This window comes from Polyodon spathula, chromosome 6, assembly GCF_017654505.1.
Source record: "Polyodon spathula isolate WHYD16114869_AA chromosome 6, ASM1765450v1, whole genome shotgun sequence".
NCBI lineage: Eukaryota > Metazoa > Chordata > Actinopteri > Acipenseriformes > Polyodontidae > Polyodon > Polyodon spathula.
This window is the reverse complement of record NC_054539.1, coordinates 39,894,757-39,919,916: the sequence shown is the minus strand read 5'-3', so window position 1 is coordinate 39,919,916 and position 25,160 is coordinate 39,894,757. Positions and strand designations below refer to the sequence as shown.

General features: G+C 36.7%; 1 protein-coding gene across 8 annotated transcripts in view; it reads left to right on the top strand.

Annotated features, from left to right (window-relative positions):
• LOC121317177 (centrosomal protein of 170 kDa-like) overlaps window positions 1-25,160 on the top strand; it is a 102,993-nt gene that overhangs the window by 4,408 nt on the left and 73,425 nt on the right. For all 8 annotated transcript variants that reach the window (XM_041252838.1, XM_041252837.1, XM_041252835.1 and 5 more), the window contains exon 2: window positions 20,215-20,362. In XM_041252838.1, the coding sequence (XP_041108772.1) occupies window positions 20,258-20,362 (105 nt within the window). In that variant the 5' untranslated portion in view covers window positions 20,215-20,257. The remainder of the gene's footprint in view (window positions 1-20,214; window positions 20,363-25,160) is intronic.

Below are 25,160 nucleotides of genomic sequence, written 5' to 3'. Positions count from 1 at the left end.
TAACATGAAAGCATTGCCAGAAAATACAAATAAAAGATCACCGATTAGTTTTTTTTTTTTAATTAAGCTTCCAGCACCAGTATCACATTCGTTTGCAGATGCTGTTCCAGTTTTTTCACCAGAGACATGTCGTAATTGCTTGAAACATGTAACAAGAACTACAGTACTATGTATTTTAGCTGTAAACCTCAAAGGGTTTAGGAAAGCATCAAAATAATTAAGATGGGTTAACCACTAAAGATTCCTAGTAGGGTTACTCATGAAGAACCACCACTATACATCACATGCTGGACCTAAATGGCCAGCCTGCATTAGATTGGGTAGCTTGATGTGTACATTTGACACTTTTCAGTAATTGCAACCAATTAAACTGCACAGTACAAACCCTCACAGTATTATAAAGGGAAAGGACACTTTATTCTGAAAATAAAGTCAGCATATAATGCCATGCAAAGGAGCAGGACCATTTTATATGCTACAGCATCAACTCTGCTGTATGTAATGCTTTACGTTTAATTTGTCTATAATGTCGGTAGAAAAAAGATTGCTTGAAACAGGATTTATACAGTGGGTGCCTGACTTGTTGCAGACATCTGTGTTCCCAACTGCTCTAGGTCTTCTGTACTGATCATACTGTATGCCTTGATGTACAGTAGTTTCTACACCACAAACGGGCGCGATATAACTGACAGCACTGGAGGCAATTGCCACAGAGCCCAAGCCACTTGCCAAAATGCCTCTCAAATAAAAAAAAAAATAAAAAAAATACAGCAAAAGTTGCCTGTAAGCCCTCCCATCATTATCGCCGGTGTCCATCAGTACCAGCACATCTGATCTACATCCTATTCACAAACTTGCTTAGTGTCAGCTGGTCCGTTCAGTCGCACAGGACTGTGTAATCTCATCCTTACTCATTATCATAATGTATTTTTATTGCCATTCTTTTTACTGTGCACCTCCCAGCACTATGCCATGAGAAAGATGACAGCATCATTGATTAATACTGCAATACTATAAAATACAAAGGTGCAATTCTGACTCATTCCATGTCTTCAGTGTATAGTGTATATATATATATATATATATATATATGTATGTATGTGTGTATATATATATACACATTGCCAATTTATGTAGACATTTCATTGACCGTTTCTGTTTTGTAATTTGGTGTTACTCCCCCCAGAAAAGCAATGCTAAAAGTTAACACACAACAGGTAGATAATTAGTAGTTTTGCTCTAATTCTTGCACAAAAAACCAAAAAGTAGCTATGACACGGTTCAAGTAGCAGGTCCCTGCGTTAGATAACATACTAGTGAACGAAACACAATCTTGAGAAGTGCATCAATTTTTGTTTTCATTTATTTTTGTGTAATACATTCTCACTACCTTATAGTTTTGCTTTTTAACTAGTAAAACATGTGCTTTCACGAAATGGGTTAGAATGTGTATGCTGAAAAACAGCAGACCTTTTTTTTTTTCCTGAATCGTGTCCAGCAATGCACTGTAACAAAACTGTAAATCCTTTGCAACTGTAAATTTCAAGAACTGTGAAACTATATAGTCTCTCAAGTGTAAACATCTGACAATATGTGCGTCCAGCTGTTCATGATTGTGATGCAGAGCACAGCATTGCCTAATGAAGTTTCTATTTCAAGGTTATTTATTTATTTCCCCAAAGCCGCATTGTTTGTACAGGTGGTATAGGTTTAGTAACAGCAGTTGGCAAACTACAGTTGCGCAAGCACTGCAGACCGAACAACTTAAATGACCATTGTTGTTTTTAAACTCCGGCCATGGGTAAATCTTCAGCCAGTTTGCCTGAATGCTTAACATTCCCTTCACTGACATCTCTTATTTGTGCTGTTGCATCACTAAGGCTGTGTTTTTTCACTGTGAGCATGCATTTCACGATTTCTATGAATTCAAAGCCAGTGGTGTGTAATAATAACACCCAATTCTCAGTGAAAATCTCAATTTCTGAAAGAATGGTATTTTTAGCAGTTAAAAATGCATTGATTAAATGTTCGCTTCACCAGCGGACAACATGTTATATGCAATCCAGTTGAACTTGCTTACCCTAAATTATGAAACGGATGGCATAGAGGGTCTTAAAAAAGCTTTAATTGTAGGATAATCAATCCACAAGAAGATAGATCCTTGTACAGTATACTGTATGGTGGGTTCTGAATTTAATCAGATAAAGGAAAAAAAGAACATGTACTGCAATCCTGCCATCTATAATCATGATGGGGGGATTAAAGTAAGCAGGGACTTTGTCTCCCTGAATGGGGAAACCAGTCTTTGAGTTTACTGCAAAATAAAATAAGCTTGTCTGATGTGAAAAAGGTGATTGAAATGCAGGTAAATCACAGCCATTGTTGTATTTTACTGTGCACTTACATTAGACACAAAGAGTGACAAACCAGATTCATTTACAGTAGTCACTGTAATCCATTTTTACTATCATTTTGAACATATTGTAACCCCTAGAACTGTGCCAGTGTTTTATTTGACCCTTTCCATGTCTTACTATTGATTTTTACATTTATATTGTATTGCGCCTGACTGCAACACAAGTTGCTATTAATGTAATAAAAAATGGATGTGCAGTAAACCCCCTGTCTGCAGGGACCCACTTGGACTGTCTCATTGAACGGTCCAGGTGAATGAAAACTTAATGACATTTACCAGTATTAACTGTGATAAGCGCATGCACTGATTCTGCATTCCCAATGGGAGCCAGTGAAAATCACGATAAAATGGTAGACTGTAGACAGACGCCTTAAGGCACTGTTCGGTAGAAAACAATAAATCGGAACAAAGTGGCAGTATTTTAATATCACTTCTGTGAACAGGGTTTCTGATTGGTTTTGTTTTTAATGTCTTTTAACTATTAATAATTAAGAACCAATGGCCATTATTTGAGTATTAAATAAGAATATGCTTAAACAATTGTTGGTCCACTGGTGTGTTCTTTTTTGAACACCTGTTTAACGCTGTTTCATTCTCTGTTTCAATAAAATAGAATGATGCAACACTTGTAAAATAGGTGCTATTATTACTGGTGCCCCATCTGTTCAAGATCTTTCTGTTCTTTAGGACAAAGCAATATTTCAAATACAATGCTATAGATACACTGCTCCATCCTAGTACCTCGCATCGTTTGATTGCAGCAGGACTGTTGAGGTGAGTTTGAAACTACAGCACATGCAGTGATAAGGTACTATGCAGCAGCAGGCTAGTTTCTTCTATAGTCTTTGAGATATCTGCATAGCTTACATTTACTATAAGTGTAAAATACAAGAACAGAACCAACAGAACTTCAACAGAATTAAAAGGAGGGCCAGTGATAATATTACTGGTGTAATGGAAAATAGTAGCTGTGTACAGAGGCTCATACTGTAGGTGAAGCATTCTGCACAAAGCCTGTGCAACACTGGTATTCTTCTCTCACCTCACTTCATTAAATCAGCCTAGAGGAGTCTTTATAGAAAACATTAATGGAGTACTGTAGTAGTAAGCATGGCAATTAATGATATCAGCAGAAATAACTACAGTATAGACAATTCTAAATAACATGTAATATAATATTCAACAGTTGTGAAATGAAGTATTAAGAAATGCAGATGATACTAATGATCTCTTTTATGTTTATCATGTTACTTGAACTGGTTGCAAGGTATATTGCTTTTCTGAAAATACTTGCTAGCATGCCTTGTTTCTGTAGCTTACATAATGACTTCATTGAAGAGTGATGTCAGTGGTCGGATATGTTTGTTAAAGTCCCATTGCATACAAGTTTCCAAATTGGGGCGGGATGGGGAGAGGAGGAGGTTACTGGAAAAATACCTCTGTGCATCCCCTGTGTTTACTGTTCTTAAAACAGAAAGCAATTGTTCCAGCCTACTGTGTTGCCAGACAAGTCTGTGATGGTCATGAAGACAGATAGCAAAGATCTGCAATGAAATGTAAATGTAACCTCATTTGGTTTTGTTCTCACAAAATGCAAACGGCACCCCAAAAACACCAGTTTCATTAAAAAATTATGCCTATGGTGTGGACTTCACTGTCAAAACAGATAGACCCAGATTTACTTAGACTTTGCTCCTGTGCAAAGTTTGCTTCACACTGGAAATGGCTGATGGCACGCATTTAAAGGGTTGTATTTGACAAAGATTGGTTGGAGCAGTTTAGAGATGAAGTGGGTAAAAATTATAAACAGAAAATGTGTCTGACCTTGAGTTCACCATGAGTGGTATAACTGGTAGAAATAATTTTATTCAGCAGGATGTTCCATAAACATCTGTCTAGGCTGGTCGAGGTTATGAAGAAGATTCAGGACCAGACAGAAGGTGAAACCAAGCAAGTGTGATCTGTTTATAAGATGTAGTATTTCAGATGTATCATTTTCCCCAGAGAATCACCACTAGTGTAACAAAGATAAGTAGGCTATCGGTTAATGTCCTAAAGTCCAAAACCTTACAGAAGTCAAAGGTTTCTTGTGCCTAGCATCTTATTTTAGGCAGTTTCTGGGCAATTTTGTCCCCATTGTACGACCACTCGGTGATCTGAGAAGGGGTTCTGAATGCCAACATGCCCTTAAGAACTCGGAGACGAATAACAATTCCCATTTAGTAATTCAAAGATTGTTATGTGCAGTACAGTAGTATCTGTGGGAGAACCATCCCAGGTGGCAGTTGTGTTGAAATCACCTGAACTAATAAAGAAGGCTAGTGAATGAGCCACCTTTGTTGTCATAAAAAGATTAATCACAATGAGATTCCCTGGTCACAAATAGAGATTAGATAAAGGGGCATTCAGAGCAGAAAATAGGAGGCACTTTTTTACACAGAGAACTGTGGGAGTCTGGAACCAACGCCCCAGTATTGTCGTTGAAGCTGACACCCTGAGATCCTTCAAGAAGCTGCTTGATGAGATTCTGGGATCAGTAAGCACTAATAACCAAACGAGCAAGATGGGCCGAATGGCTTCCTCTCGTTTTGTAAACCTTCGTATTTTCTTATATTTTTAAATGCTGGTGACATTATTAAACATGACAAATATTCATGAGTGCAGGATCAATAATAAACAATGATTAGAAAAGTACCATGAGATAATTACTATACAAATTGAGATGATATAACGTGTTTCTTGAATAGCACAATTACTGTCTACACAATACCTGGAAGCCCTGCAACTGTAGCACAGAATACAACATTGAATTACGAGGAGATGAATATGACTTTCATTTCTTATTATATATCACTCTCAGTATGTGGTTGTGCTAGGCAGATCACTACACTGTGACCTCCTGTGACAGAGAAAGAATGAATCTTGGTTATAAATTTCCCTCCTGACCTGTGAGGGCGCTGTGTAAAAGGAACAGAGTGCCCCGAACTAGATGGTCAGACAATTCATTCCAAGAGTTAGTTGAAAGTCGGCCACCTAGAAAGGGGGTGGAGCTACGGTACACCAAGTCATTGCTCTAGAGGGAAAGCGATATGGCAACCGCGGATTGGAGGAGAAACGGTTGCACTCGCTAACCAAGGGGGTGTCGCTAAGTGATCTGTTCCTTTTTATTGTGGTTAAGCTGAACCGAGAAAGGAGTACTACGAGTTACCGTGAGTGTTTTGCTTGTTCTGGTCGTGTGTAAAATCTACTTGTTTGTTCTTATTAGATAGCTAACACAATTCGGAGCTGTTGCTTAAGGCCAGCACTAAAGCCAGACAACACTGCACAACTGTGCACAAATAAATTATATTTCACCCCAAGCACTTTAGCACTCACTCTGGACTTGTGAACGTATGTCTTTGTGTGTGTTCTACTGTGTTTATTCTTCGGAACTGTGTATCTGCAACCCATTGTTTAGAGACCAGTGCAATACACATTGTGTATTGCCTGGGATTATTCTTTGTGATCACCACACCAGGATTATAAATAAACATATTGTTTGGACCGTGAACTTAGTTGTCTGTCTTCTGTTTCGTATCACATCACCACTACACCTGCACACTGCAAACCACTTTGCCACAATGGAAAGTAAGTTTAGCATGAAATTGCCATTATTAACATATTTTTCTCGGTTTTAATTTAAGTTAATTTCAAAATATCTGGAAAACTGCATTCTAAACGTTCAAAAATATAAACAAACAAACAAAAATCTTCATGGTATCCATAATTAAGGTGAATAAGAATATTATTATTATTATTATTATTTATTATTATTATTATTATTATTATTATTATTATTATTATTATTTTTAACTTGAAACTGCTCTCTTGATTTTGAATGTGAGTTTATCACGCAGGCATTCCCGTTAAGAAAGACTAAAACACAACTCTCATATAGTATATAATACTACTGGAGTAACTGTAGGAGCAGAAACAATTACTGGGTTACATATCTGAAGCTGTTGTGTAGCAAGGGTAGGTATAAGACTCCTGTAATTATTCCTTTATTCTTGTTTTGCACTGATAGCAGCTGTGTATTTGTGATTTTAAGATACAGGGTTTTGCTGTAGCATAGATTGAATGTTAAAACTATATGGTACAGACTGGGAGAACCAGAAACTGTGTATATCCAAACAGGCAAGTCTGCAGTGCAGAATATAAAGAACTGTTAATGTAACCAGAGCTGAACTGGGCTTTGAAGAGAATAGCATTCCAAGTCTCTGTTTGCATAGACACAGGAAATTCCTAGACCAGATGATCCCCATATTAAAGTATTTATTTCTTTTAAAATAATTTAGAACTGAGCAAGAGTATAGATGCACGAAACTCTGTTTTACTTTGCAAACTTTGTACTAGGTCAAGTTGCTCATATTTGACACTACAAAGTATAGGTTTATACACAAAGAGTACTACTGTTTCCATCAAGCTCCTTTGCCTACAACTAAAAATAAGTGGTTGATACAATTTAGGTGGATGGTGCTGCTGTAAAATGTGCATCTTGCTGAATAGCAACTATCCCAGACACTGGCGACTTATTGCATTTAATAGTCACTTACTGATTTCTCAGCTTTGCTTCTTAGAAACCTGTCTTCTTGCATAACAGATAATAATATGCTCAAGATGATAGATCACATTTGTGAGACTAAAAGTCTCTGGGGGTACTGTAAAATTAATCAAACAGCCTCTTTTAATATACGCGAGCTTCATTGGAATATAAAAGACTATCAGACAAAGATAGCTTAGACGACCTTTTCTGTAAGTTGTTGTGTAGTTTAAGGAAATATTCGCACGTTCCACCTATAGAGTACTGTACCTTGCAGCATATTTTGGTGTCAGTAGAAAGCAGAAATATCATTAGGCAAGGGACATGCCTAGTCAACTATCAGTCCTTTTCTATATAACTCTTTGTTGCCTTCAAGTGCTACAATTTGTATAAAACTTTAGATTTCTTGGTCCATTTTCTACAATGTAGCTTGACCTTGCACAATCTAAAACACAGCCATTAGCTCTGGCTGAGTGCATGTACTCTGCAGCTGGCAAGAGAGCATCCTGCTCAGAATTGAAGGCTTCTAATTATGCAATGGGGATGATATGGTTGCTTTCACAGCTGTTGCATCATCTGCTATGTGAGCCACATTTATGGTTGTTGTATAGAAGAAGCCAATCTCCTTAAGACCCTCAGGAATGGGGTTTGAAGAGACCAGCTCCAAGGCATGGCTGATGAGGATGCAGAGATGTGGAATCCCTGGTGCTCTAAAAGAGCGAGAGAGCCATCCAATGACACATCCAATGACACATTATTAAACAAGCATACACTGGGAGGTTTAAAACCATAGTAGAAGTTAACAAATGCACACTTCCTGTCCCTGGACAAGTGAACTGTGTTGGTATTGTTCATCTCCACCTCATTGAATGCAAATGTTGAGGAATAAAACCTTAATCATTTCTCCATGTCCTGATCATGCTCAGTCCTGCAGCCTGAGTTTTCATAGACCTCATTTCACTGTAATTTTATTATATGTAGTAATGTTAATAGTGGGTCAATAAATTGACCCCTGGAGAAACATCAAGATGATTAATATAGAGTTAAGGAGTGGAGGTATTATGATTTGTTTTAGTATAAATATAGATTTGGTTGACTGACTTTCCCCTTTATATATATATATATATATATATATATATATATATATATATATATATATACACACACACAGTGCCTTGCAAAAGTATTCAGACCCCTGACCAATTTTCTCATATTACTGAATTACAAATGGTGCATTGAAATTTTGTTCTGTTCGATTTTTTTTTTTTTAAAACACTGAAACTCAGAATCGATTATTGTAAGGTGACATTGGTTTTATGTTGGGAAATATTTTTAAGAAAAATAAAAAAAACTGGAATATCTTGCTTGCATAAGTATTCAACCCCTGTGCTGTGGAAGCTCCCAGTTTGCACCGATGAAAGAAATTGCCCTAACGAGGACACAATTACCTTACCATTGGCCTCCACCTGTGAACCATTCAAGTTGCTGTCACATTTTCTGGATAAAAACCCCACTGTTGAAGGATCATTGGTAAGGCTGTGAATCTGAAGGAAAGTGAAGACCAAAGAGCATTCTACAGAAGTTAGAGATAAATTAATACAAATGCATAGATTAGGGAAAGGGTACAAAATAATATCCAAGTGTTTGGATATCCCAGTGAGCACAGTTGGATTAATAATCAGGAAGTGGAAGCTGCATCACACCACCCAGGCACTGCCAAGAAAAGGCCGTCCCTCAAAACTCAGCACTCAAACAAGAAGGAGACTTGTGAGAGAAGCCACAGAGAGGCCAACAATCACTTTGAAGGAGCTACAGAGTTCAGTGGCTGGGAGTGGAGTAATGGTGCACCAGTCAACCATATCAAGAGCTCTGCATAACACTGGCCTGTATGGGAGGGTGGCAAGAAAGAAGCTGTTACTCAAAAAGTACCATCTGAAAGCACGTCTGGAGTTTGCCAGAAAACATGAGAGTGACCCAGCTGCGATGTGGGAAAAGATTCTGTGGTCAGATGAGACCAAGATAGAGCTTTTTGGCCAAAACTCAAAGCGCTATGTGTGGCGCAAACCTAACACTGCCCATGCCTCAAGACACACCATCCCTACAGTGAAGTATGGTAGTGGCAGCATCATGCTGTGGGGATGCTTCTCATCAGCAGGGACTGGGCATCTTGTTACAATTGAAGGAAGAATGGATGGAGCAAAATACAGGAAAATACTGAAAGAGAATGCTTCAGTCCGCTAAAAAACTGAAGCTTGGGAGGAAATTCACCTTTCAGCAGAACAATGATCCCAAGCACAAGGCCAAAGCAACATTGGAGTGGCTCAAGAACAAAACGGTGAATGTCCTACAGTGGCCCAGTCAAAGTCCTGATCTCAATCCCATTGAGAATCTGTGGCACTGTTTGAAATTTGCAGTCCACAAGCGTCGTCCAACCAACCTGAACAACCTGGAGCAAATCTGCCAAGAAGAATGGGCCAAAATCACTCCGACACTGTGTGCAAAGCTGGTACATACTTACCCCAAAAGACTTAAAGCTGGTATTGCAGCGAAAGGTGGCTCTACCAAATATTAATGTGTGGGGGTTGAATACTTATGCAAGCAAGATATTTCAGTTTTTTATTTTTATTAAAAATATTTCCCAACATAAAACCAATGTCACCTTACAATAATTGATTTTGAGTTTTTAAGTGTTTTAAAAAAAAATATCAAACAAAACAAAATTTCAGTGTACCATTTGTAATTCAGTAATATGAGAGAATTGGTCAGGGGTCTGAATACTTTTGCAAGGTACTATATAATATGTATATATAGAAAGGTGTGTATGTATATATATATATAACAACCTCCATTGATAAATACGAACAGTCTACAGGAACTATGGATGCGGTCAGTAAACTAGTGCCGTCATTGACAGGTGCATTTTTCAAGCCGTGAACAAACTATTCCTCTTTGCTGTCTTACAGTGTCTGCAGATTTGGGTAAGGCAAGGAAAAGTTGACTGCCATTGCTAAATATATTTTCAGGGCTACAGACTGCGACTAAAATGGCTGCCAATGCAACCAATAAGAAAAAAAAAAATTGGCGCCTATAATGCAAAAGAATGCTGCCTCTCCCTTTTAAAACGTGTCACTGAATGCACGCTGATCTCACTATACAAGAAAAAGCCAGCATATCTCATGTTTCAAGCTGACATGCGAGAAGGATAGTAACAATCTGATCAAATACAAATGCCTGGAAGTTGAGAGGTGCTGTATTAACACTAGCAGAATATAGTAACCTCAAATTTTGCTTAAAAAGAACAGTTGCATTCTAGAAATTTGGAACAAGAACAATGAAAAACCAAAAATAAAAATACATCAAACAATGTGTGTTGCACACGTGCTCGAAACAAAATTGCCCTAAAAGCTTTAAATAAAGAATACAATTACAATGAAGGGCTGAAAAGTAATAATAATAATAATAATAATAATAATAATAATAATAATAATAATAATAAAAACAAAGGGAATTCAGAATTAAGTTTGCTGCATAAAAATTAATTTACTAGATTTAGCTCTCGGATTACACTATTGAAAAAGAATGGTTTGAAAAACTAAAATGTATGACAATATGTTTGCCATTGTGTATTTAATATTGTAAATAACAGGATTAACACTGAAACGTGAACTTGTTTTTATTGAAAAAATAAACGGTAACATGTAAGCAGTATGTTACATGCAGATCATGACTTCACAAAGTGACAGTGACCATGGAAACTGCAGCATTCTAGTTCCCATATTACAACTGTACACAACTGAAAGTGCAGTCACCAATTCCATACACAACACTTGCAAAATATCTCGGCTAAAAATATGCAGAGTTCATTGCAGTCATCAACTGCATAAATTAACCATTCAGCTGAAATGAAGCAAAAAAAAAAAACAAGCGAGTACAAACAATAAGTTACCGTTTTAATTTCACTTTTGTTTCTTCATAAATTGTGGTTATATTTTAAGCAGTTGAATATAGTAGCAGCCACCACCTTGCTCCTAATGTGGCACCCAACAGTTATATTTGGCAACCTGTTCTTTGGCTTAGGAGCCGTTGGCTCCAAAAGCAAAAAGTTTGTCTGGAGCCTTGAAACTTTTTTTTTTGTGTCCCATTTTTGGAAAAATAATAAAAATGTAGTATTATGAGTCAGTGCATCACTTTGTAATGTTATTTAAAACAAAATCCAGCAAAGATTAGTCTCTCAAACCCCAGGCCACCAACAATGTAGCATTAAATACACCAAGGCTGTGGGTAGCAAGGATTCTTGATCTCTGTAGTCATTGCAGGGTGCCCTTACTGTGCTGCAGTAGTTCTAGATTTTTACATGAGGATAGTGTGTACTATTCTGCAAATGCTGTCATTCCATTGATCATGTACGAGTCAATACCATTAAAGATCATATTGCCAGTCGCAAACGCGTAGAGAATAAGAAAGCAAAAAAGACAGCAACAAAAGTTTTATTTTATTTTTTTCACTCCTCCTGCATTTAGTAAAGCTATAATTACCAATGTTAAACCTTGACAGTTTCTTAATTACATTATATTACCTAACGATGAAGAAATAAAGCTATTTTTCTAGCTCTGCGTTCCTTAAAGGAAATGTATCGCTTTACTAATGTAGTCACTACATTACACACACTTTATTTCATAAAGACGTTCTGTCTGGAGACACACCTCTTGTTAAATTTTGCAAATAACAAGGCAGAATTAGCAATTCAGAACGGAGAATCTGCAATGTGATGATTTATTGATTTGCAATTGAACAGACGATTTAATGATGAATGATAAATTTGTCCAGAGACCTTGTCCGTGAGTGCTTGACAGCTACCTGTGTGAGGCCGGCTAGGAAAATCCTTTTTGTGTTATATAGTACGTAAAATCCATCCTTCACCGCACTCGGAGCCACTCCCCCCCCCCCCCCCTAGACAAGGCACACTGCAAGGTGGTGGCAGGGGAGGAGGAGGCCAAAACAAAAGAAGCAACATGGGTGAAAGCCATACAGCTCATTTGTGGCGCTTGGAGATGATGTGTTGGGTAGGGACAGATTCTTCTTTCCAGAAAAGCCACTTGTTTCAAAAAAACAATTGGAAGGATTAATTATGGATTTACATTAAACAGGGTGCTATTTCAATTACAATCGGGTGATACACAGCAGTGAAACTGTGTAGCAAATAGTCAACACTACTAAAAACCCGCTAAACTTTATTTGTGGAGTACTGTGAATAGGATTACGTGACTTTTTTTTTTATTGTTATTGTAATGCCAGCAGTAAGCTAAACAGGTATTTTCAAAACACCTTAATTTGTAGACTGAACTACAGTGTTAGTGGAAGACTGTAAATATGTGCTGGACATTTGTTTTCTGAACTGATATAATAAGTTTTCCTTTTTATTTTAATGCCGGCAATGAGCCAAGTGATGTTTATAAACATTGACAGGTTTGAAGTGGCTTCAGGTGCTTTACTTACTGTTATAGCAATAAGAATGATTGAAAACCGTGGCTTTAATGAAAAAAAAAATGTGGTAGGTTTTTAGTTTATTTATTTGTAACTATCAACATTGTATTTATGTTCAAATGCCATGCTTTTAATTCCCAATAAATTGATACAAAGTGTAAACATGGAAAAAACTGAATTCTGATTCCCCAGAATGGAAAATCACTAACCATAATACAGGTATTGTATCCCTGCATGGTAAATAAAAAAAAAAAAAAAAAAAAAAAATACCTGCATGTAAATAATATATATATATAAATATATATATATATATATATATATATATATATATATATATATATATATTTTTTTTTTTTTTTTTTTCCTAGGGAGGTGTGGCAAAATGGTTAGCAGTGTGCAAGTGCAGGAGTGTTGCTGTGATCAGTAACAGAGAGACAATGATAAGGTACAAGAGTAAGTCTGATGACAAACAGTAAATAATAACGAATGGTAGCACGCAAGGCTGTGTACTACTCAGTTTAAGTGGGGGGTTCAGTCCTGAAACAATAAACACAGTCTTTACCATAATAAAAAGAACAGATCACTTCGCTACATCCCCTTTTATACCGTCAATCATGACCCCTTGGTTAACAATTGCAACCGCTCCTCCAATCCACGGCTGCCACATCATTACCCTTCCGGATCGATGATTTAGTGTACCGTAGCTCCGACTTCCGCCTAACTCTGGGAATGAATTGTCTGGCTGTCCAGTCCAGGGCACTCTCTTCCCTTTACACAGCGCCCTCACAGGTCGGGACGGAGATTTATCACCAAGAATCATTCTGTCTCTCTCACAGGAGGTCACAGTGTAGGGTTGCAGCCATGCAACATATTTTTTTTTTTACATCAATACAAGCTGAACGGAAAATTACGATATTATAACGATAAATGATCATCTGGCCCTAGAACAGATTTAGTTTTTTCAAAGGTAATGTAAAAGAAAGGAACAGTTGTACTGATGTCAACAATAACAGTAATTGAATATTATGTGTCCAGATAGTAAACGGACTGCAACACTAAATACACTTTAATTTCGGTGAATGATGTTAAATTAAGGCAGAAAAAAAAAACATAATATTGCAGCAATCAGGAGTCAGACTCAGTTCTACTGACAGCACATACAAATGTAGATACTGAATGCTTTACTGGAAAGGACCGGGACCAGGACATAAACATACATCGCTGGAGTCACAGCAGTCCTTCGATTGAAAACACTCTCTTCACTCCATGGGGGCGTGTCCTACATGTCACATGAGACACAAAGGTCCTTACATTTCTGTTTCCAACAATAGGTCATTCAGATCCTTACGATTCGTGAGTCGTGCTCAAAGCATTCAGAGAGAGCAATCAGCAATGAAGTCAGTATGACCATAGGCTACCCCAGGGTGCTCCGTTTCTGCAGTACATTGATAAAATCATTCTTTTAGCTATGTTTGTAGAATAAGCTTTTCAGATAATAACGATTTATTATTTCTATTATTTCTTGGATTTTTCTAATTTATTTCACATCTTCGCATGGTGTAATTCAATTGATCTAAACTAAACCCACTTAAATACTACTGCTCACCCCCATTGTAAACATATTTTACTTGGAGGTTTTTATGCATGGATCAGCTTTTCCTAATTATTCGCCTGAATGACACACAGGATTATCACAAGGCCTTTCTAGCACAATGCACAGGCTCAGCAATGGTAGCATGTAGTAAACGTGCGCTTAAATTGTTGTATAAAACGAAGCATCACTGCATGTCATCACTGCTTTTGGTTTCCTGTTTCTGAATGTTAGGTTGCTATTCCTGACTCATCAATGCTTGTTTACTAATGTGTTTGTGACATAACTTGTGTCTGTTTTGTTTTTCCACCTTCCCTGGAGAGGAGTTGTGAGCCTAATTACAAAGGGAAGTGACCGGGGATGTCGCTGTATAAAATGTTATCTTTTTATTAAACAGCTATTAAAACCAGTATAAATAAAATTACAGTAAACATTACAAATATATTTTAAAAAACCCAGAACTACATAAATACAAAAAAAATAAAAGTGCTGTGTATTGTCCTTGTATTTTTTGCTAAACGTTTCTTTATTGTGTATATATTTATTATAATATACTAGCTGAAGTACCTGACATTGCCCGGGGAAATTCAGTATTTCAATATTTCATGCATGACAAACTGGGGAAGCATAGCCTTATGGTTTTCTATAAGTTACCGATTTTGGGAATCGCACAGTGTGCTTGGACTCCTTACCTTTTTTTTTTTTTCCTTTTTTTGTGGGGGTTTTTGCTTTTTTTTTTTTAAATGTTTGTTCTTTTTATTTATTTATGGGTTTCTTTCAATTTGAGATACATGGCTACTGTAGTGATCCAGTAATGGGGTTACTAAATAAAAGTACCCCGGGGGTCAAAGTTTTGGATTCAAAAATAGCCCTTGACCTTCCCCTGGATGAAAGAGGAGGCCGTGTAAAGCTTGGTTGCACTGGCTCCTGCGGGGTCCGAATGCATAAAGGAAGAGATAGACAGGCAAACTTTCTTCTTTATATATTAAGATATTAAGATACACAGTTTTCATACAGAACTGTAGGTTCAGCAAGTCTGATCCTTTTAGGGTAATCTATGAACAGAGCTAAAATACCAGCACTTGATATAAACACGATATACAAATTCTCCAGTCAAAATGTTTAGTATAGTACATGTGTTTTATATATGGTTGTAAATCTACAATAGGCTGCCCTACTTCCACACATTTCCCACTAGGCTATATAATAATAATAATAATAATAATAATAATAATAATAATAATAATAAATACTTGAATCTGAATTCCGCAGCGACTGTGCAAGGCTCTCGTCCAGTAGAATGGGGTTTTATATATATATGTGTGTTTTTATTGTTGTTGTTATTGGGGATCCAGTACACCAGTAGTCTGTATCGGTTTAATACATTTCTCAGTAGATACTAATCCACTTAGGACTTTCTGCAACTAAATGTAAGTAAGGCAGCAAGATGTTAAGCCCCATATTTTGTCTTTTTGAAAAATTCCTGAAACCAACACTTTTTTTTTTTTTTTTTTTATGTTTTTGTTCTTCAAAAACAAATCTTGTTCAATGAATTAGGTTTAAAGGACTTTACTTAAACTCTAGGTCAGGGGTGTCAAGTTCTTGGAGGGCCGCAGTGTCTTCTGGCTTTCGTTCCACCTGAGCTCTCAATTACTTAATTGGTCAAATTATTTGATTAACTGGACAGATGTAACACTTCTCTCCAAGCCTCAAAATGTATCATAAGTAGTGTACCTTGAATCAAGTGCATTTGTAAGACCATCAACTGTAAAAGACCTTGAAAAATGTTAAATGTGTGAAATTCAACAAATGATGAGATCAATTATGTTAATTGAAAGCTTAAGTTGGAATGAAAACCAGAAGACCTTGCGGCCCTCGAGGACTGGAGTTTGACACCCCAGCTCTAGGTGGTCGCTTAAAGACTAAGTAGCAAGGTTCTGAAAAATATAGCATTATACGTCCCCACGTGTTACTACAACTGTTTAAATAACGTGCCTGTAATTTCTTTTCATTGTTAACATCCTGACAACTCAAATTGTCCGTTCTGGTGCACAAGGATTTGAGACCGCTCCTCTAACTGCAGGAAGTGATTGAAAAAAAAAAAATTTATTAAAAAAGCATAGCAGCATCTCTGCTCTGGCTTTTCTGTTTCATACCACATTATGAATCATTATTGCTGTGTTACCTGTTTGGCAAGTGGACAATAATCTATACACTATCGGGGTACTAGAGCGGACATTTTCAAAAGAGACTTTTAAAGTTGTAAGTAAATGCCATTAAATGAAAGCAGCTCTGGCTGAGAGAACAGACAGATCTGAAAAGCAGGGTGATGCAATAAGCTGACACACTTAGTGTGCTGAGACTGTTACAGTACATCTCAATATGTGTTAAGAAGTGTAAGGGAAAGACTATACAGAATATAGGATTTGTAACACCACAAGGCCATTACAGTAGCTGTTCACACGTTGCTTTGTAATTGAGAGCTAGTGTGATTAACTGGAAGTGTGAATGCAGACTCTAGACGTTTCTCATAAAACTGCATTTACTATTAAGCTGACATGGTTTATACAGAAAAGCCCTCTCAACTGAAACATCTGGTTTTGCAGAGGTATATTAGGAAACAATTTATTTCATGTACATATTTGTACATTTTGTTTCTGTTTTATTTCAGTTTTTCTATTATTTGTATACTGTACAGCAGATTAAGTAAATAAACTAATGGCTAAACTATGTAGAGTTAATGGCATGTCAAATTCAAACCAATAAAACCAGGGAGATGAAACCTTTTATAGTTTACGTTTTATCAGACAGGATACACCCTTTTGACTTCTGTTGTATCTGTAATCCGTTACCATATGAAAGCTTAAGAAAAGGGGGGTTGCGTATACTGTAAAGGTAAAAGTACAATACAATATTACATTTTGTGTAGTACACAATCCATTAGAAGGGTATTCAATTACATTCACTGGAGGACCAGATAAGGCAATGTCCAAATCTTTGGGGACAATGACACGATTTCTGATTTGCCATTTAATAATACAAATACAAAGCAAATATATTTATAATCTTAATTTTATTAGAACTATTAAATTAAAATGGGCATCTAATTACCCACTTTGCACTGGCTTTGTTTTAAAGAAATGACTGCTCAACAAGTATGCAAGAGAAGTAATGAAAACATGTCAATCAGTAGCTGTGGCATGACTAATTTGAGGGGGCTACACCCCACTTTGTGTGGGCATGCATACATCCATTTAAATAATATGCAATAACAGAAGTGTACCAGGGTGAAGAGCAAGCATTTAAACAAACCTGAAGGAAAGAGAGATGTTACAGGAGAGGAGTACTTATTTGAAGAAGTTTAATAATAATAGTAAACTGTAAAAAACAAAAAAACAAAAGCCACTGTTGAGTTATGGAGTGTACTGACGCGAATGAGAATGAATGTGCAGACAGGGAGTGTGACTAATGTTTATTGATAGAGGGAAGCTTACATACAGAGTGAGTTGTAAACAAGGAAGGAGAAGGGTTATTACTAGATAAAGTGCAGTGAACATTTGTTCCTGTATTGTGGCGTGTTGCCAATTAATATTGCTTGTTCGGGGTATGCAAATACCCTGTAGATAGCGGTGACCTTTCAACCATGTGTATCTGCAACTAGCATTTGCAATGAAGGACAGCTGACCAGGGCTGCCAACTACTTATACAAAAACCTGCCTACTTCCTGAAAAAAGATTGAAAAAAAAAAAAAAAAAAAAAAAGCATGGCCTAAGGGCTGAATTTATCACTGCTGTGTACCAAGTTCTGTGCAGCTGGATGTCTTTCAGATCGGTGCAGTTTGTGTCATTTACAAAGTCTTTGACGATCTCCGGCAAGCAATCCACTGTGGAAATGGCGATGTGATTTGCCACTAGAAATGCTAGCTTCAATTCTGCCCTTCTCTTTTTGTGTCTAACCTCCAACACGGGTGTACTTGGAAGCAGTTTGTTATTCTATTCAAGGCAGAATGTGGAGCAGCATTGTTAATATGTTTCGCTGTTTTTTGCATGTCTTATTGAAGCTGCAGTATTTGCAGAAGCCTTTGGCTGTGTCTTCTAGATCAGCAATTAGCCACCCTAAAAAAAGAATACTTTACTTAGCTATTTATTCATGTTACATGTTTAATGAGTACTTTTTTTTTTTAATTGACAAGTAGCTTTCTAATATGTTAAATATTTCCTATGTAAGGGTTAGTTAATATAACTTGAATATTATTGTTATATTTAGGGTTGCTCTTTTTCTGTGTTTTTCCCCCCAGTGTTTTCTTCCCCTTTTAAGAATTCGATTGATCCCTGCTAGCCGTTTAGTACTAGTAGTGACATTGGTTTAATTGAAGTGTTTTGGTGCGTACAGAATGAAGAAACGGCATGCAAATGAGGGTGCAACATTTTAATATGCGATTTAATCTATAATTTAAAAAATGATAAATGCAGGACACACTTTATTAAAATCACTATTCGTACTTGTATAAACATTAGTAAAGACTAGTCACTTGTTAAAATGTCGCGCTCTCGTTTTAGCATTCGTCGTTGTGCATTGAATGAGAAAGTAAAGACTTGGACCATTTAAAAGCACATTTGGTTGCTTCACATTAAAACCCTGTAAATTAAAGTGATTTTACTGTTGTTATTATTACAATATACATGTTATATGACGGTTTGGTCTCACTAACATCTTATAACAACAGTGCTTTTAGTCTGCTTATAATATAATTACATGGATTGAAACAAAGTTAAATGTGTTTAAAGGCACTTTTGCGTTATGTAATAAATAACATATTGCTAGTTAGGTTTGCCAATACAAAATGTGGGTAAACTGGACAAAGGAAAATGAACACACTGCAAGTTTCGCATGTGTAGACAATGTCGTCAAAAGGGCCAAAATGATCAACTGGCCGTATCTTCTGAAACTAACAGTTTAAATAAGGGTTAAACAAATCTCTTTTGTTTGGTTTTTTTGTATTTTTATTTATTTTATTTTTTTTGAGGGGGCTCGGGGAAGGTTTGTATTATAATGTAGGGATACATTAAAGCCAGGATGCAACTGGCACGTGCGTACAGTATTAAGGTAGTAGTGGCCGATGAACAGCCAGCTACTCTTGTCAGATCTAATGAATGTGTGTGGTCGGGCTCCAACAATAGACTCTCACCCTTAAAACTGCTTCTGGTTCCCAGGAAGGATTTGTTTTTTTTTAAATATATTTTACCCACAACTTAACATCTTTATTTTGTGGTATCTGAGGAATTTCTGTTCATCACTTCAAAATAACTTTTGTCTATTTTCCCCGGAAAATTAATAACAATCCTATTAGTGGATACTTGACAGTGCAGGGGGTGGAGTCGGGGGCTGTGTGTGTGTTACTCCCGATTCTTATTGGATGGGTTATTAATCATCTTTTGTCAATCAAGGCAGAGATTTCATCAAAATAAAGTAAAAATTACATAGGGTTTTGCTAGAACCGCTCACAAATAGACAACACGCCAAGCATAATTTTCTCCCGCAAAATGTAATTAAAAACAGCCAAATTATGAGAAAAAAATGCCCAGTTGGCAGCACTGCAGCTGACATCTGACAGGCCAGAAGGAAGGCTGCCGGTGGGTCGCCAATTGAAGAACACGGCTCTATTATATAATGTTCAAATTATTCCATTTTAGAGGCTTATCATTTAATTGGCATTCCTCAGATCATAGCTTAGTTTTTGGATTGTAATACAATGTATCCCAGTAGACATGATAATTGAACTGCCTTGCATTACAAGCAATCCAGCTATTGTCTGTTTACCCCTGGTTTGAATGTCTGTCAAAAACAGTTTGCTAAACTTTCATTTCTTTCCATTAGGGAGCAGCTGTGTCTGGTAACAGCTGAGGCCTTTTTTCCTGCAAAAACCTTCAGTCTATTTTCAATCCAGCTGCCTGTGTCACTTCCTGTGTCATCTGGGTTTAATCATGGTTGGAATGGTAACTTGCAGTTGCAGGCTAAATCTAGCCAAGGTTTTTAAGAAGGGTGATTACATGTGATGGTAGCACTGCTTGCTGCTCCTGTGAAGAAAGACTACAGATAACTATATATAATTGTCCTTTTTTGTTTTTTTTGCCTCTGCAGGATGACGTAGAATTTGAAGCTGGATTTTGAAGCTGAGCAGAAAATGAGCTTAACGTCCTGGTTTCTGGTGAGCAGTGGAGGCACCCGTCACCGGCTGCCAAGGGAGATGATTTTTGTTGGCCGTGACGACTGCGAATTGATGTTGCAGGTAATTCCATTGGCTCTGCTGTCGACAGCTGTATGAAAAGTAACATGGGAATGAATTTGCTTGCATTATACATTGAAAAGTGAAGGAGCAGTATGTGGTATTCCCCTGTCACTTCCCAGTGTGGTGTGGCTTAACTCTTTAAAGTGGGTTTAGTTAACAAAATAATACCATAAGGCTTTCCTTTTCATTTTTGATAAAAGGTATGTGTTTTTTTAAAGAAAGACATATTGTAAAACATGTCATTTATTTAAAAAATGGTATCTGTAACAAGGTAAACAGTAACAAGAAATCTTTTTGTAAGCCTTATTTTCACATAGTTTTGCCCTTCCTTGGTCTTTTCACCTGGAGAAGGACATTGTCCTCACCCCATTCAACACTAACTTTCCTGCTGCTTTGACCCTGCTGACTGTCGAGATGGATTAACCCAGGAAGTGAAAAAGTAACAAACTAGCAATGAAACACACTTTTAACCTTGTGTAGTACCAGATAAATTTATATAAATATATTATTGATCATCTGGTATACTCCAAGTCCATTGCTTGGTGATAATGGACCTGACATTATGTAAAAGTAGTGCAGGGACAAATATCCGAATAGTCGAACACATTTTTTTTGACATGTATTTGGATAAAAAAATCAGATGTTCGTATTCGCTACACGTACAAAAATACCTTCCACTTATTTACCGCCTCACCAGAAGTTGAAAAAAATTGTAATTGAAAAACAGCTACGTGATCGATGCACACTATCCATTCTATTGATATTTATAGATATATATATGTATGTATGTATGTATGTATGTATGTATGTATGTATGTATGTATATATATATATATATATATATATATATATATATATATATATATATATATATATATATATATATATATATATTTATAGCGGGAGTATATTAAAGAAATTTTTTAACAATCTGTCGTGTTTCATTTGTTGTCTAAAACGCATTATGATCACCTGGGCGACCCGCGCACGCATAGTGACCTCTATGGAAAGCCACCTGGATTTAAAAAAAAAAAAAAAAAAAAAAAAAAAAAAGTGTTGTGCTGCTTTAAGCGAGTCAGAATCTCATGGGACGAAAAAAAGCAAGCGTGTCATTCTGTAGCCTCGCTTAAACCATGCCAAACTTGCTGGAAATGCACTGTAGTGATTTTTATATAGATTGTATATATTATATATGTTTTTGTTGTGACTTTGTTATGTAGAATGTAATAAATGAGAACCAAAACGTTTTTTTTTCCCCTTTGTTTTACAATGCCATTTCCACGTTTGCTATTGGCATACTTTGTTTTGTATTGAATTCTCTAAGTAAGCCCTACACAACGTATTCTTTACTCCTGTAATGTGTTGCAGTGTCTTGCTGTAAAATAAAGGCCACGTCCTCCTGCTGTTATGCTGTCTCTGCCTGCATTCTGAGCAATATAATGGCTTTTATTACTTTTTGAAAATGAACAAATATCTGAACGAATATTTAAATTGAGTGAATAGCCGAACATGAAAATCTGGTGTTTGTCCCAGCACTACATAAAAGTGCAATTGTCTAGAATAACTACTAAAAGAAATTTCAGTTTGAAAGGACAGCATTTTGGCTTGTGCAATGCACACCTCTTATAACCAAGTGCAGGGACTGACAGGTTGCAGCTGTGTTTGTTTGTTTTTTTAATGATACTTTGTTTTTGTTAACCCTGTCCTCATCTTCTCAAACACCATTGCTTTATACTGCGGCACCATTTATTGAGAGAAGTGGATGTGGAGCAGCTGCAGGTTCACCCACAGCAATATCTCTATCAGGGAAACACCTCCATGCTCTCGGGTTCTCCTGTTTCAGGGCTTGACCCTTGGCTCTAAGAAACATAGGGACAAAACACACCAGACTAAACAGATCCCGCAACTTATTCCAAATTGAATTATGAAATGTATTTAAAGAACTAGCAGTTCTTCACAGACAAGTGATGGTATTTCTAGAGCTAATAAGAGGTAAGAAAATTGATTTTAAAACCTTGGTTAGCAGGCCTTGAAATGGCATAAACTTAAAACAAATAATGTAACAAATCTGTCTGACTCATTCATGTCTATGAAATAATTTATATTTTCTTTTAACACATAATTTATTAGCATAAGCAACTTTATCACAGTTCTCCATTTCTCATGCTTGTTTGTTTTTACTTTTTAATGCAGATTTTTTAAAACTGGTACAACATAACTGATTGAAAGTTGTTTTTGGTTCCTGGAAATGATTAGGTATCAGGAGGCAGCAGTTTAAACTGCTTTTCTGCAGCGTTTTATTTGAAAAATCACGTAAGGAAGTACTATGGAATCCTTCTCATTTTTTAAAACCCTAAAAGTATCAAGAGTAAAGGAAGAAGACGGAGTTACACTGTTCAGAATCCTGTATGTCACATTTTCCCCAAATGCTTGACTAGACTGATTTGTTACTCCTAGATTCATGCTTTTGGTTCTGGGTTACAGAGCATTGATTGCTCCATCACTCTAAAAATAATCCCACTAGTACAGAGAGAAAATGTATCTTATCTTCCATTCCTTTCATTTATAAAGACTTAACTGATTTTTCCATGTCTTTTACACTGAAGAAATACTGTAGTGCATTTGAACATTGATTGTTAAGTTCTTCAAAAGTGGGAGATACCTCAGAACTACCACATGGAATATTCAGCTGGAAATGTCGAGCTTTTAAACAAAAAGATCAAAAAAACTACAATAACATCTGTAATTTTAAAGATTTTTAATAACAATAAAAGGCATGGTTTACCTGTTTCTAATTGCAATAAACCACTGAATTTTATTAAGCATTTTCATTGGCACTCTTAGCTTCCCGACGCAATAAACTACCCAACGTAATGCCCTATATTCAGTATTCTATTGCTTGAATATAACATTCTGAGAGTGTTCCAGATAACACCGCAGAATTCCTGTGCTTTACCAGGCTATGATCGTTTCCAAATTGTTTTTCTGCAATAACGGCACTCATAAGACCGCAATTCCTGAATATCATTTTTTTTAATGAAAGGAACAAGCTTTGCAAACCTGACTGAAAGCAGTCATCAAGAAAACCTGAAATGTATTCCAGCAAACCCACACCCGTACACATGTCACATGAAAGGGGTGCAACTCAGTATAGTGTTCTGTTCTTCAGTCTGCTGCTATTCAAAACTATCTCGTGTCCATGTTTTCCAGTTCTCCACAGCGAGAATGACAACACAGAGTATGAGCCTGCCAACATTCTGAAGCTTGCACCTCACACAACGGATCTGTATTACCTAAATTATAATCTGTGGTGAGGCTGCCTGCGTCAGACAGTCGCGAGTCTCAGGCGCAGACAACTGAAAACCAACAAATCATGCTTGCATAAAGAACTACCCGTGTCCCAGAGAGCCTTGTGTGCATGTATATTTGATCTGATCAATACCAGGTTCTTTTTTCATTTTAATGTATGAATATAAAATACATTGGGATTAATGTGTATGGATTAGCTTTGTTCATAGCGGAAACTGGAGCTTTAGAAAAGCATTTGATGCCTTGGTTTGTGTCTGCCGCCACAGATAATGTTTCCCCAGGGAAAAACGCCACTGTCTTAAGCAAGAGCATGTAGCGTGTATGTGTTTTATCTGTTTCAATGGTAACATGGAAAAGATGACCTGGATACAGGAAGAATATATCTTGCTTTAAAAACACACATTTGTCCAGAGGTTTGAAAATATTAGCTGAGAATAAATACATAAAGACCCTGTACTGATGTAGTGTCAAGCAACCAGGGTGCAGTATTGGCAAAGTCGGCACTGTAGTATATTTATAGAAACTGGGGCACATTCTTCAGGGGTTAATTTTAGCATGAATGAGGAAGGCATTCAGTAGATTTTTCTGGAAATATGCCAGTGTTGGGCAGGAAGAACTGCAATCTATGCATGATGACTGCCATTATGGGGAGCATAAAACTAATCCGCTGTATCCTGCTCTCTTACTGGCAGCTGCTTCAAACTGGACAACACTAAAAACTCCCTCAGTAACTGCTTCACAGTAGAGGATATATGTAGCAGATGATTGTACTGTGCAAGTTATAGTTCTCTTCTGGGTTGTATGGTATATTACACTGTTTTGGATTATGGTGGGACTAAATAATAATGTTTTAGCAATTTATGTCTTTTGGCAATCCCCAGGTACTGTAAAATCAAAACATTGGATGCCTTGATAATGTATCCAGCTATTCTTATGTAAAATGCTTGCATTGACGCATTGACTGTTTTGGGGTATTTTTTAGTACAATTTTATACAGTGTAAGTTAAATTTATTATTAAGAAATTGGCAGTTCTGATGTCACAGGGAGTGTGCAAGGCTGTCTGCTTGTACATTGGTAGTAAGGTTGGGTTATGACTGTTTGCTATGCTGTTGATGTTGACTTTATAGTTTGTAGTCTTACAAGAACAGTAATCAATCTAGAGAGGGAAAAGCAGACTGTCACTGAAATAAAGTAATATTTTAAGTAAGTTATGCCTTAAATTAACTTTATGTAGTCCTGTCACATGGATGGCTTGGTGGTGACGTCGGACCAGGAACCAGTACTGCAGGATGAAGCACTAATGTGTTTATTTATTATATTAAACAAAAGATTAAACATAAACACTTAACAATCCAAAAGGCACGTTGGTCAAAACAAATAATAAACAGAGACAAACACTGAACAAACAAGTATTGTGCTGGTTTAAATCCAGCACGAGTAGCAATTATGTATAGAGAGCGCAGTTTGGCCGGTAGTTAAGAAGCACCA